The sequence below is a fragment of the Augochlora pura genome, chromosome 10, assembly GCF_028453695.1.
Source record: "Augochlora pura isolate Apur16 chromosome 10, APUR_v2.2.1, whole genome shotgun sequence".
Taxonomy (NCBI): Eukaryota; Metazoa; Arthropoda; class Insecta; order Hymenoptera; family Halictidae; genus Augochlora; species Augochlora pura.
In genome coordinates, this window is record NC_135781.1 from 15,755,261 (window position 1) to 15,769,880 (window position 14,620).

General features: G+C 45.7%; 1 protein-coding gene across 24 annotated transcripts in view; it reads right to left on the bottom strand.

The window, feature by feature from the left end:
• Nucleotides 1–14,620, bottom strand: part of LOC144476469 (uncharacterized) — a 434,992-nt gene that overhangs the window by 102,269 nt on the left and 318,103 nt on the right. For 6 of the 24 annotated variants that reach the window (XM_078193457.1, XM_078193455.1, XM_078193460.1 and 3 more), the window contains exons 1-2: nt 5,648–5,955; nt 4,046–4,311 (exon numbers count right to left, since the gene is read on the bottom strand). The exons of the other annotated variants lie outside the window; for them this stretch is intronic. In XM_078193457.1, the coding sequence (XP_078049583.1) occupies nt 4,046–4,311; nt 5,648–5,940 (559 nt within the window). In that variant the 5' untranslated portion in view covers nt 5,941–5,955. Of the gene's footprint in view, nt 1–4,045; nt 4,312–5,647; nt 5,956–14,620 lie in introns of those variants that run through there. 24 annotated transcript variants of the gene reach the window in all.

Genomic DNA, 14,620 nt, shown 5'->3' on the forward strand with positions numbered 1-14,620 from the left:
TCCATTTTCCTACGGCAAATTGTTAGCGATAAAATATCTCTGATAAGCGCGACGCGAATCGTAAGGCGAGAGGTTGAACAGATAATGTGTTTTTTAACCCTTCGCTTTTTACTGCCACCTTTATTGCGGCCATTTCGCATTTGCTGAGTGCATACGCTTTTTATCACAATCGTGGTGTAAATTCGTGTGATATAAAATTGTGTCTTGAGTTAAATCTGACCTCGAAACTACGCGTTATTTAATTCAAGTCTTCGGTCACTTATCGACCTCGACTTAATAGCCATTTTTTGTTACAATCCGAAGTCTTTTCAATTTCAATTACAGCACGCACTTGACATTTAGTTGCCAGGGAGAGTCAGGATACGAAAGCCTAAATAAAACTCAATTAAATACGCCACAAAGCGAAGTATGCTCGGGTTTGCAGTGGCATTTCAGAAGGAAGTGTTACTTTAAAGTGCTTTTAGGACATAAAAGGCGAAACGTTTCTGCGACAGCGGGGATTCCGGGTGTTATTTAGGGTACTAATTTGCCGCGAGTCGGTCACGTATAGAGGCGCATACGCGCAAACAGTGGATGCTGAAGGAGGCCGATAATGGATTCACTCGCGGCTCCGGAGTATTTCAGCCGACGACCAGTCTTCTAGCCGGTCCTTTTGTCGAACGAAATTTTTCGCATTCGTTCCTAGGAACGAAGCGACGAATACCCGAGGGGGCGAGGGCAAGGGAGACAGAGAGACCCGCTCGAACGATTCCCCTGGAAAGCTCGATAAAGGGGACGAAAGTCGTTGGAAGTCTAACAAAGAAGGCGCCGCGCTGCTAGAAGGAACTTCGGGGATCGCTCGCTGTAGCGGTAAATCGCGCTGTTCTTTCGCAAACGAATCCGCCGAGGAGACACCAAAGGGCACCACAAAGTTGATAAAAAGTTAACTGCCCGTGATCTAGCTCGTTCACTTAACGCTCTGCTCGCCTGCTTCCGAACGCAATTGTATCACCAGACAATTCGCCGAGTGAAATCCACTTATTCGAATGAATCCTAGAAACACTTGTGCTTTGAAAAATACCAGAATTTATTCCAACAACAATCGTATCACCTGCAAACGCGACTTTTGCTGTTCACACGGACACAGACTTATTCTTTAATTACCATTACAAATCGACGCTTCTTCATACATTATTCTTCCAAAAGATTGCAACTCATGAATTTAGTTTATTATTATTACCATTATTATTATTATTGCCACTTAATTTATGTTCTATATTCTCTGTACCTTTTGTACTATATATCTTTTTCACTTTCTATCGTTTGTAATTCCCCTTACACTTTGCGTAACGAGGTAAGACGTGCTTCTTAAGATGTTGGATGTATAGAAAATTTGCAATTACGAACATAATAAATACTGGATAAGTGTGGCGAGTAGTGAATAAAATAGCGAGTTTCAATACACCACCATTGAGATACCCTTCATAAAAGATCATATAACGATCCTATAAAGGTCCTTAAACAAAAGTCACCAATTAACTAGACTTCCAGCCAGCTCCAATCGATTTTTCATCGCTAGGTGTTCACTTGACTGGAAGCCCTGGTGTTTTGGTGGAACAAACAGCGGTGCAAAAGCTGGGTGTGCCGCGCGTTATGTTCAAGGAAGTTCGCTGTACCCGAGGACAGTAAGACAAGTGTCAGTGCATGACAGCGAGACTTCCGTGTCCCGTCATGAGTTGGTTGCGCACGGTGCGGTCCGTCGAAAACTGCGTTAATAGAGTAAAAGCTTGGCCGTGTTTGACCGCGTTACACTACTTCGGAGCCAAGGAAAACTCCGGAAACGTAGGCAAACTCCGGGACTACGTGTTCCCGTCGAGTTACCGTCCGGTTTTTCGAGCACGGGTACTCGCGCCGAGCTCGAGAGTACGCGCGGAGAGCAAACAGTCTGGTCGCAGACACTGCCAAGTTTTTGCCAGCGGCCCTCCTAACCACTATCGCTGCCTAACTATTATTCGACGGAAATGGAACGATTCGCGCTGTCCCGCCGAGATTTAGCAAAAATCCGCGACCGGCCCTGGCAACTTCGAAAGCGCGCCTCTCCTGCCTCTCGCTTACCATAATTTACCGCCATCGAACTATTATCAACTGCCGCGACCGGATAAATCCAATTTTCCTCGTTAATTACGAGGCCGTGGGGAAACACGGAGATGCAGCGAATCGGTTCACATAAGTTCCCTACATTTTCCTGATGCAGTTAGGGCTCGCAGTTAGGCTCGCAATTAGTTCCTTCGGCTGCAAGAAAAAATCAATTCTGTTTGCCGCGGAAGAAATTGCGTTACCGAACCCATTTGGGCCACTTTGCAAGCGATCGCCCTAGCGAATTTTATTCCAAAATCGATCAAACTTATTGCTTACGTAACATAATTAACCACGCAGAAAGAGGCGCGTACATTTTACCGCGACATTGTCGGCTTCTCGTTTCGGCGCACCGTTCAAGTTCGATCAACGTCCTGGCTCACCGGTGTACGCGTAAACCGTGATACAATCGCTTAATTATTGCTTGGCTGCGCGCATTTGCAGCGTACAAAATTCTGAAAATAATTCTGCGTAATTGCTCGGGCTGAAATTCATTCCCTTGGTCGGCAAACGAAACCTATTAATTACCGGTGGATGTTAAAACAGAACAATGAATTATTCATCGGGACACCCAACAGGTTCCCCGGTAACACTCTGAATTGAATATTCGACGTGCAGTGAGTTTCTTTTAATTAAGAATCTCTCGTACGTCGTTAAAGTTGAAAAAAGAACAATGTTATTACCGTAGTTGCTGATACGAAGCCGCACATTATATGCGATATAGTCTTCTTGTACAGTGCGTCAAATTGCAGGGGAGACTTCGGGGTCAATATAATTTCCTCGTGCGAGACGCGAGATGCATTTTTCTGCAGTCACTGGGCCGAGTAATTTCGACTCAACGTAATATGTAACATTGTAACGGCTTAAAGTGGCTATGAAAAACATCGTAAGAGATATTATATACGCAAATTTGATGGGAAATTGCAGGTGTGTGCAAAGTTGAAAAATAATCTTCAAAATATTCATTCGTCTTTGCTGTCACCTTTAATCGATCACGAATAACTTCTTCATTATATGTTCTTCATTTAAAATGCCGTAACACTTGCTTAATCGTGGGCGTACTAATTATATGTATATCTGCAATATCTGTTACCTAGTAATATCACCGTGTAACGTCAATTGTGTCCAGTATATAATGTTAACAGTTTTGCAATTTACTTCGTGACCGAGTCAACACTATTCACGAAATAAAGCGTACAATTGAATATTGTCTAAGAGTAAGGGTTTATAACACATTTCGATCAAAAGTGAATTAGTATCACATGCACGCATATTTCTGCAGACAGTGGCCGATTGAACCAAATTTACGAAAGAAAGATACACTACAGAATTCCAGACATTTAAGCGTTTAAACAGTCGTCCTCAATTCCATTTCAAAAAACACTGAAATAGAATATATCATTGCAACCTAGCTGTTCTGATGAATCTTTCGATGGCATACATAAAACCCTATATTGCATAAATCATTCTTAATATCCGGCCAACCGAATCAGATCTCCCCATTTTAAATTGAGTCGTTTGATATTCTTGTGCTAATCAACACTATAACTTCTTAATCTCGTTGCGACTTCTACGGAGAGCCACTGTTTAAGAAAAAATTGACGCCATATAAGTTCACTTTGATATTTTCATTCGATTGAACAAAACACTGCAATTTCTTTTTTACTTCCATTGTAAATAATAAATTTGAAAGATCACAGTAACTATTACAAGTACAGTATTAAATCCGAGATATCCGGAAATGTGCTTTAAACCCTGATTCTCAGTCGACATTCAATTTGCAAAGAGAGAGAGAGAAGTTTTATCGTTGTTCGCCTCGCTATCTCAAGAGATACACTCGCAAAGTGAGAACACGTCGCTGGAAAAAGGGTACCATCTAACATGCATTAAGCTCGCACACGAATCGTGCAAAGGATCCGAGCGGAAGTACCTTCGTCGCCAGAAGTTGAGGTGTCTTCTGGTTCGGGCGACGATCCCGGGGACCCAGGCGACTGTCTGCCGTGCCTCGAATCTGACCGGCCGTACTCGAATCCTCCGGCTGTCCCCGACCCCTTGTTGTCTTCGTGGAGGCGTCCCTTTTCAGGGGACAAGGAGCGCCCGTCCCTGGAGTCTCCCGAATACGAGCCGCGTTTTGCGTCCCTCGCCTCAGGGCTACCCAATCTTTTGCTAAAGTCGGTGGGCATGGCTGAACGTTTCCTGAAGATTCCGTGACGGGAATGCGTTTACGATGCGGCTCGGCTCGGCCTGGCTCGTCTCGTCTCGGCGTTAAACAGGGGATCCGATCGTTACCGGGCTCGGTCGAACGGAAACTTAAATTAGCCGGGAGCGATCGCGCGACGACCGTCTCGCCAAGAACGATCGAATCACTCTAAACGATCACTTCTTATCGCGCGGTCTCGCGTTCCATCCAACATGCCATTGTTAGCGCGCGTCTTATCCAAACGAGGATGTTTGAATTGATCTAATTTTTGGGAGAACATTATTATGATTGACTACCACGGTTGTAGGATGTTGATTTTAGCAAATTTCGGTTCCAAAATAATTTCGGCATAGCATGGTACGCAGAATTATCAATTTTAAATTAACTGTTACGTTATTATTAAGATGCTGTCTAGTATTCTATTATTTCTAACATAGAAATATAAATGTAGTTCCTCTTTTAGTTTTTGTTTACATATCGGTATAAATGTAAAAGTCACTTGGAGTTTATAATAATTGATAGAATTGTAGCTGAATCAAATTATATGCTTAAAAAGAACATAATAAAATGATATATTTATATGCTTCTATTTTTTATTATATGTAATTTAGAAATATATACATATCATTACGTTAAGTTCTTTTTAAATATAGATTTTTTTAAATAATTACTTAAAGTAACTTTTAGATTTTTACTGACATTTAAATACTTCTGATTTGATTCTAATATAGTTAATAATATAGTTTTGTTAAGTTATCGACTAAATATCACTGTTGCAATTATATTGAGATACGAGCAGATATCCTCAAAAATACTAGAGGTACTAAAAATACTAAAACGAGTAAGCCATTAATTGAAATTGACAGCGTGTTCGTCATTTATATTTTTACTTCTGTCCGAGTTTGGATTGCCTGTTTTATCAACCGTAAATAACTCCTCGTTGTTCTCCTTTTATAATCATTACATTTTCGGAAAAATTTGAATTCTTTGAATATTGTTTACCTTAACACTAAACGTACCGCTACCCTATTGTTTCATGATTATCAAACTTACAAAGCAGTTGCCATCAGAAATCGTTGAATATATTTCTGTATCCAGGCATTGACTATTGTTAAAATTATGTGGCATTGAAATCAATTTAATTACATAATTTAATAAATTTTATAATTTCAAACGATACGCTTAGTGCTGAAATCAAAGCAAAGCGTGAATTTAGATGGCACGTTGATACGTCGCTGTCGGTATAGAGACGAGAGGATAGAAACGCAAGGATACGCAACAGGAAGTGATCGCACGCCAAAACGGATCGTTTCGCACCGATCGTAAACGTACTCCCTAGAGTCGCCCGAGGCGGTGGGAGATCTCCTTCCGGTGTAGTCACGGTATTCCGTCGACGACCCTGTGGATGTTTGCTGGGGTGATCGTCTACCGCTGGTCCCTGAGTCTCTAGTATCATGGCAGGCGTCACGGACATTTGCCAAGTCAATGTTGGCAGTAGTCTTTGCTTCTTTGGCGGGAGATGGCGGCGGAGACGTTGGTGGCGATGGTGATGGACTTCCTGCACGACCAGAACTGTAGCACACAGCTGCCTTCCGCAGAGTCTCCCTGCACAGCTCGGAGAACATGCTGCCTCCCCCATGGCCGTGGCCCTCGCGGACCACCAGCCGTTCCCTGTTGTTTCTTCCGGCTGTTCTGTCGTCGCTCGCAGAGGTCGCGCACTTCCGAACTACTCACTGTTGCGTCCTGGTCCCGGTTTACCGATCGCACTCAGTGCCCGTCGTCATCCCGACCCGATCCTCGGGATCCCATGACACGCGGCCCCACCGACACCGAAGGACGCACCGCACTACATCGCTGCTGGCCTACACCTAAGGTATCCGACCATGATCTAGCATCCGTGAACGAAACCGACGCGCGGCCTCGCGATCCTCGAGCGACCGTACGCGACCCTCTCTGTTCAGCTGGCCGACAGAGGAAGCTGCCTGACCCCGATACCGAAAGCGAGCCGCTGGAAATCCGCCGATCGGTGGAACTCGAGAATACCTCTTCGCGAATAGGCGACGCAAGGGGTCGTAGCATCGGCGTTAAGGCGCTGCTGGCAGAAGAGCTCGGGACGGACAATAGTTAGAGAGGAGCGTGCGAGTGCCAAGATAACGCTCGGCAAAAAGTTTTGCCGGGCGACGTGCCCTCTGATTTACTTCCCCCGGGCTTGGTTACAAATTTTCCCGAGCACGACCCAGGCCTCCGCATAAACACGTTTTCGCGAGCCTCGGATAAGCGAGCGCCGATCGGCGAGCCCGAGTTCGGCCCGTTTCCATAAACCACGGCGAACGTGCCGGGGGGGGGGAGCTACTCGCGCAGCACAGCCACGATACCGAGACGGTGTTAGTTACTGGGGGGAGACCAGGAAACGTTTCGTGGCTCGTAGTAAAAACGTCTGGCCGGCTGCCAGCCGTTTGAAAATTTACTGGCCGCCCTCGACCACGACAGCTCCGGCAACCTGGACTGTCGTGAGCCTCGGACACCGTGCACGGAAGTCCATCGCATGGCCTCTCGTTTGCATCATGCCGGAGTAATTTCGCCGATGGCTATTAATTCGACGCCGAAATAGACTCGCGATGCGTCTTTGCCCTTTGGACTCGCTGAATGAAACTTCCGGGGCTGCCCTGCGAGAGTCTACGCTCTTCGAATCACAATGAAGCGCTGCTAAGCGCGACGTTCTTTCCTCGACTGATTTCATGTCTTTTATTTTCAGATTATCGACTCTTCTATAGGAAATTATTGAATAAATTTTCTGTTTCAAACGTACATCTATGGAAGATGATTCAATGAAGTTATTATAAAATTTATGAAACGTCTACATAAACTTAGTCTCGTTATTCTTATAGAACAACGCACGTCAATCGCTTTTAATGCTCGGTAAGTTTGGTGTTTATCTTCAATAATTGTCAATAAACTTTTATTACAATAGCTAGATAAAAGAATTTTTATTGTAATAATTATTTCCGAATAATCGTTAACACAAGTTCGATGTAACAGCTAGATATAAGAATGTTTAACGTAATAATTAATCCTGAATAATTGTTAATGAAACTTCTCGTAGGTTTGGTGAGGCTTTTGTTTCTTAAATATTGTTTATATTAATGTTCTATGCGCCTAGTAATTTCTACAAAAACTAGTGATAAAAATTAATTAAAAATATTTAATACAAAAGGATTTATTCTAATGTCCACTTTCCTATGTTATCCTTGTTAGAATATCTTTAAAAACCTATAATATTTTCCACATTTCTTATTTGTAGTATAAGCAAAAGGCTGCAACGAGGAGTCTTCGTCATGATTTTATTATGAACTTTAAAGAGCACTGGACTATCTTTAAATAAACCTGCGAAGCATTAACAGCGACCTGCATTGCTTTACAAGAATAACAAAACTGAAATCATTCAGCTTCATCGACTAAGAAATTTATTCGATACGAGCCTGTATACCATTTCAACAATTTTAAAATGAGAAACGCTTTAATTCCATTTCGGCATCGATAATAAAACAGTGGAAACCCCTCTGCAAGTATATATAATTCCGACATCAATTACCTTACAATTGCAACAATTACTCCCCCCTAGGTAGTAAATCTTGAAACAAAGTTTCGAGTAAAAAAAAGTTGAGGCAAACTGAATTAGTGGCAAGACCGAATTGGATTAACACAAAGAAGGTTCTTAGGAACAATAAGGAACTCCTTGGAAAAGAGTTTCTCGGCGACTAATGGATACAGCGTGCATGTTCACTGAACCCAACCGCTGAAAGAAACTTTAATGCGGCCCTCGCAGGAACGGAAGAGATTTCTCTGTCAGCCGTCGTCGCCGCAAGATATCGCGCCCATTCAAACAACGGGATTACATCGTCGAATTGCGATCCATACCTGAGCCCGGGAATTAGTAATGATAATGCGACTGCAGAGCACGGGGTCCCGGATGAAATTGTTCCGCGGGGGAGTAAATACGTGTGCCGTATCCGGCGGCATCGCTGTGCTAGCAATGCTTTAAAGAAAGCGTATTTGAATTTCATCTTCGGATAAAACTGAACACACAAAAACGGACGGCCGCATTCACCGGCCCGGTTGAATAACGATGATAAGGTAAATATGTGGATACCGAGGAAAAACGAGGAGCGCGCCCGGTGATGGATTGATGTTGTCGATTGTCTGGCGATGGAACAACTGGCGGACAGCTCTGAAGTGCTCGAGCTGGGAAACGGGTGGTCGAAACAGTTACCGTACTAATTAGTTACATTTAGCTTCATTCGCGTGGTCCGAATTCAACGGGAAATTCATCCGGACGCGGCACAGCCGCGGCGAACGCAATAACATCGACAGATAAATTCGCGCGCCCTTCGCCGTAAGAACGATACAACAGCGGACACTTTATATCCGACCCTGCACCAATGCGATCGCAAACTGACTCTAAGACAGATGGTTTCTGTCTAGGTTTCGCAAGAACAACGTTAACTGTCTCGGTAGTTTCGCGATTATATTGCTTTGTTTTTTTTTTCCGTGTTATGATAAAACGTGTGAAGGAGAAGAAGGAAGTTTTATTACGCTAAACGGTGCACGGGCCATTTCTCTTCGATCCAATGCGGTCGAAATGAGCCAAATGGTCGGATATCCGTGCCCGAAGACGTTAAAACAAACAGCACTATATCTCCGATACCATTTCATCAAAACAACCCGAACGTAATACGACTATAAATAAAATCAGCTATAAAATGGTTTACGAGTGATTTTGAAACAATGGTTTATGTACCGTGTCTACCGAGACCTTCCATTTATAATTAACGTTCATTTAGGAATTTGTCGCTGACAGCAGAAAGGGGCGGTTCATTATGCAGGATATAATAAATCAGAAATGTAAGATTCGACGGAAATTTCAATACCGAATTAAGTTACGCGAACGATAGAATAATTATTAAGAATATTACGGAACTGAACTCCGTAGCGTGTTCTCGCAGAAAACGGGGGACTATCGTTTAACCCGACAGAGGAAATCATTTTGATGCGATGCTTCGTTTTCGAGAGGAGGCACTTTGAAAGTTCATTGGGTGCGCGTGCACTTAATCGTGTCCCAAATCCGCGGATTTTACTGTAGACTGCATCTACCCTTGAATGTTTTCGAATGCGCCGTAACTGTAGCTTTTCCTTATTTTCTTTTCGCTTGGAAAGTTGTTCGATCTATGAATCTGTCACTGCTAGATCTTTATTTACGTAACTATGCTCGCGTATTTCGTGTCAAAGAGTCTGCCTATGCGATACTACAACAGTAGACGAAAAGCATAGTGCAGTGTTGAAAAATGAAATCAACAGCATAACGCACTCGTAACCAGACGCAGCGTTAACATCTAAAAAGAAAAGTGCGATTTGTTATCCAGCAACGTGGTCATAATTTCCAACGATATTTAAAAGATGCAGATGAACAAACATTTCGATTCAATTTACGTTTTCGTCGTTTGATATATATATATATAGACATTAGGACAGGTTTACGAGCAGGAGAAAACATAGTCTACATTGAATCCCATTGGGGTGAGACTCGGCAAGTGCACGCGTACTCCATGAACTTTCGAAGTCGTTTTTCTCGGAAACGAAGCCTTGCTTCAAACGTTTCCATTTTATTGGATTAGATAGAACGTTTTTCTACATACGTTCCTACTGGGATTTACTGTGCGGTTTGCTAGCACTTGCTAGCATCTGCTAGATTTGATTCTTGCGAAATATAAGCGAATTGGAACATTACAAGCTTGGCCAAAGCAACAGCTGATGACAAAACCGTGTTAGGCGAATTGTGTCGTACACACGAATTCTTTCGTTTCGCATTTTGTTCACGTGTCGAGGAGATTTTACGCGATATATACATTTTATATAGAATCACCACTATTTATCGATGTTAATCACTCGAATGAAGCTGATACAGCGACGCTATTAGTAAATCAATGTGAAAGCAGAATTTCTGTTAATTATTCTTTTTGTATGCTGAACACATAAATAGAGACACGAAATCATTTATAAATTAAATATAATATAATTATAAAATATTATAAAATTTCACAGCAATATCATGGTCTAAATTTTTTAACAAATTTACCCGAACAAATTTCAAGTGGTAAGGATTATATCCTGAACGTCAGCCTATCGCATGAACAAACAACGTGAAAATGTAAGAGAAGTTTCTCTTAAAGTTCACCAAACCGTACAGAACGTTTACGAAAGATCTCCAACAAACCATTAATCTTGCCTGCGTATATCTAAATAGCGATCCGTCTGGGGCTTGCACAGAAGCGGTTTCGAGTAACATTTCGCACGAAATTGTATTCGAAGGGATCGTCACGGTTTATCGATAAATTTTCAGCGGAAGAGGTAGATTCCGGGGCCCGTCGTTTTTACGAGGTGATCCGTGAGAGAAGACTCGAATCATTCCCCAGCAGAGTAGTTTCACGAGCTAATCGAGAGGACAGTGTATCGGTGGAGAAGGGAGGACATTGATCGAGCAGCTGTGCCGCGTGATGGCAATCGAGACGTTACAGGCCGGCCGATAATCGTCCAGTGGGGTCCACTGCGTCGGTTCGCCACTTGCTCGGAAATTCCTGAGACAATTGGCGGTCGTGTCTCTTCCGTTCCGCGGAATGCCATAAACCCGTTTCGACGCGAGCGGTTCTGGGATGGCTGGCGGACTCTTTCGCGCAGAAACGGTTCGCCGAAACGGTTCTCCGATGCACGCGAATTCCACGGCGCGGGGAGAGCTGATTCGTCGCGCGACGAATCCGCGCGGGAATATATACACGATTACACACGGGAATGTGATCGCGAGCTGCTCAAACGAATCGCTCGGCCCTGAAGCGGCGCGTTTCGCGTTCCCATAAAAAAGTCGCGTCGACCCGGTTGGCTTTGCCTAGCGGATCGCCGGCGCGTGAAACGAGCATCGGATTAACGTGTCCCGATGCGGGCTTGCTCGAACGGGATAACAGATTCCCGACCGGACGAGTTTGGCACGTTCCTGCCCAGCTACGGATCCGCTGGTCCATGCCCGGACCAGCAACCTTCGCGACCTAATGGAAATCCCCGATTCCGGCAGATTGCAGCGTGTAGCTGACGTCGATGACACTACTAGTACCGTTGCCAACCGGTTCGCCGATGCTGAAAAGGCTAGCCGAGACAATTCGACCGCAAATGTCAACGATTCGGACGAGCTGACGAGGAAATTGCCTTCGGCTAACTCTTCCTCCCTCGAGAGGGAGAGGATGGCTCCGGATGTGAGCCGGCTGAAGTGTTCCGCAGGACGTGAAGTATTGGAAGGAAGAGGGCTCCCTCCCGGGTCAAGGATTCGACGATGTTGGCGCGAACCGCGGTATTATTTCACCGCTAAAATGGGATCAATGTGGTCACTGAGTAGAAAGGTCGAATAAGGTTAGCGAAACACTGCCGGGGGAGATTTATGAATGAAACCCAGAAATGGCTCGACAGTGACGGAGAAGGAAGGTGGCAAGGTCTGGGTTAGCTGAGAAGAAGATTAATGTACGAATCGCTGTGAACAATTCTCTTCAGAACTCGGGAGGAGTAGCAGTATCAATCTGTGAAAGAGCTGCGGCCGAAGCGACGGGATTTAGTCTAAATCGGGAGAAGATTTTCGAGCCGAGCTACGATCTAGACCAAACTTGGATCGAGACAGCTGTCGATTCGCCGATGATTCGCAGAATCGATCAGTGAAACAGTAGGGTTGAGTTTAAGTAAACCAGAGAAACGAGTGGCCGAGACAGTTCACCCTGTGCGTGTCTGGAGTCATTACCGTGCAACGTAGATTGCCGGCTGGATTAGAAGAAGCTTCGGAATCGAATGTCAGAGACCCGAGCGAGCAAAGTAGTCGCATCGCGAATCCGAGAAACCACTGCATGGGAGAGATCAGCAGCTTCGCGGGCGGTTAGCGATGCACGCGTTCTGTTGTGCAGAGAGCCGGCCATGCCAGCCAGCTTGCGAGCGAACCATGGAGCTTCCGTCAGCCTTAGAAATAGAGCACAATGCCGCGATTCTTCTGACGTCTGACGCGGATAGCCGCATTCCTGTTCACGGAGCACACGCGAGCCGTGTAATTCATCGATTATCGTGTAAGACGCTTTATTTTTTTCTAGCTCGCAAAAGGCTTCCAGCGAGCAATCGGTCCGCTGGAACGACATCGGAGCTGTTGTTCGCTCGATTGAGGCGATTCAGAATCGAGCATCGACGATGACGGGCTTTTAATCTGTTGGTATTGAACCGATGTCTCGCGGCCTGTTGTCCATGATAATAATTAACGCGTTCGCTGCTACGCAATGAGTATGCATGAGATTCCGCGCATTCTATATTCATCGTGCATTAATGAAGCAGAACAATGCTCGCTTTCGCGCGACTGTTGGAAATACCGTGAAAAAGGCGAAGGGAGAATTGCGGAATATTTGAATGCGTGCATGCGGTACGGTCAAGACTTTCAAACGACCTTGTTTTCAGCTTGTCAGAGCAGAAAATTTAGCGTGGTCAGCGTTCAAGTATCGATGTCTTAGTCTATGGACAAATCAAACAGCTACGAAATGTCGTTGGTAGGTGCTTTTGCGGTAATTGCAGCCAAAGTATCAGGACTCGATAAAAAAGCTGCGAGTCGTTCTCTAGATCTCTAAATTGCGGGGTGGACAGAGAGAGAGAGAGAGAGAGAGCGGGATAGCGATTGGCGAGCGTGTCGAGGCCTATTAACGTAACAGCGAAATCATTATCCAGCTGGAGAAGCGACGGACCGATCGATCGAAGAAACGTTATCCGGTGAGAATCGGCGGAAAATACACGGACAGCGAGGTAATCGCGGTTAAACCAATTTAGGGGCACGTGGAGGGTCGGCGGGCGTAGCACGTCGGCTGAAAAAGTGAAACGCTCCTAGACCGAGGATGCCGCCGCAGATCCCACAAGCCCCGGTTAATTTACTGCCCCCTATTATTTGGCGAGCACCGTGAGAATCGTCGCTCCTCGCCCGGCTAATGCCGGTGCTCACGCGGCGCTACGTTATACGCGACGGGTAAATCATTCTGTCTTGAGACGGCCGAATGTGTAATTCGCTCGGCCATTAATTACGTTAATCGTAGGCCTCTCTTCCGACGTCGGGAACTCTTCCGACAATAAAGGAGGCTAACAGCGGACGGCACGATACCGCGCGTCGACGACATCCAGCGGTCGCGCGGACAAGACGAGGAGACGTCGTAGATCACCGGAGGGATCCTGAGCGACGAACCAGCGACCACGTGATCGGGAAGCGTGTAATTCCTGACGCGACCGAGCCCTGATCGAACAAACGGTCCGTTTATTCGGCGATATTTATATTTAGCCGAGAGAAGCGCCTCGTTGTGGGAGTAGCATAGCAAAGAGACATCGATTACCTTGGCGACTAGGTATATACCGTTGCTGGCCGTGGTAGATATCCTGGGTCACATGACAGGCAATAAACTTAGATATCCCAACCACGTGAAGGGAAAATCACGATTAATGGTCGCTGCGAATTCGCCTCGGTAAGCTCTCCGGTGGAAATCATCTTTGAGAGATAGCCTACATTTCTCGGAGTAGCGAGATCTCCTCGGCCAAGCGAAAAGGAAATGATCCGTTCAACGCGAGCACCGTATCGATAAACCTGGCAAAATACTCTCACAAGACTCAACATCGAGTTACACGAACACCATCCACGTGACCTGGAAAACGTCTTCAGGATTGTCGCGCCTCGGCCACGGTGTTCCTCCAGAATCGAGGAGCATCGGGACAGATTCCTATCGCACGGAGATACCCCAAAGCCGCCTCGAAGACACTTCACAAGACCTTCGCAGAATCTTCCGGCCGAGATGGATAAACAAAATACAATGAATCGCTAACGCGGCGCAACGCGGGGTCCTGGGCTCCGCAAAAAAAGAGACGGTCGCAAAACTCGCGAAAGGAACGTCGAGAAACGCCGAATAGAGACGGTCGGAACGCGGTCGCACGAGACCAGAAGCGGTGGACTGCGAGGCCACGCGTGTCCTCCGCAAGGATGCACGTCGGAGTACAGGGCGTGAAAGGGAACCAGGGGTAGCGCACCTGATTGACTACGCGGCAGGAGAGAGTGCGCGTCCTCGTGGCAACGCGGCACGTCATCCTGGCCAGCGGGCGAACAAACTCGAGCATAGAGAGGGTGGACACGCACAAGCCAGATCACCTGTACACCGCACGGTCTTCAGGCGAGAACTGAGCCCGCGAGGGAGGGAGCAGGAGAGGGTG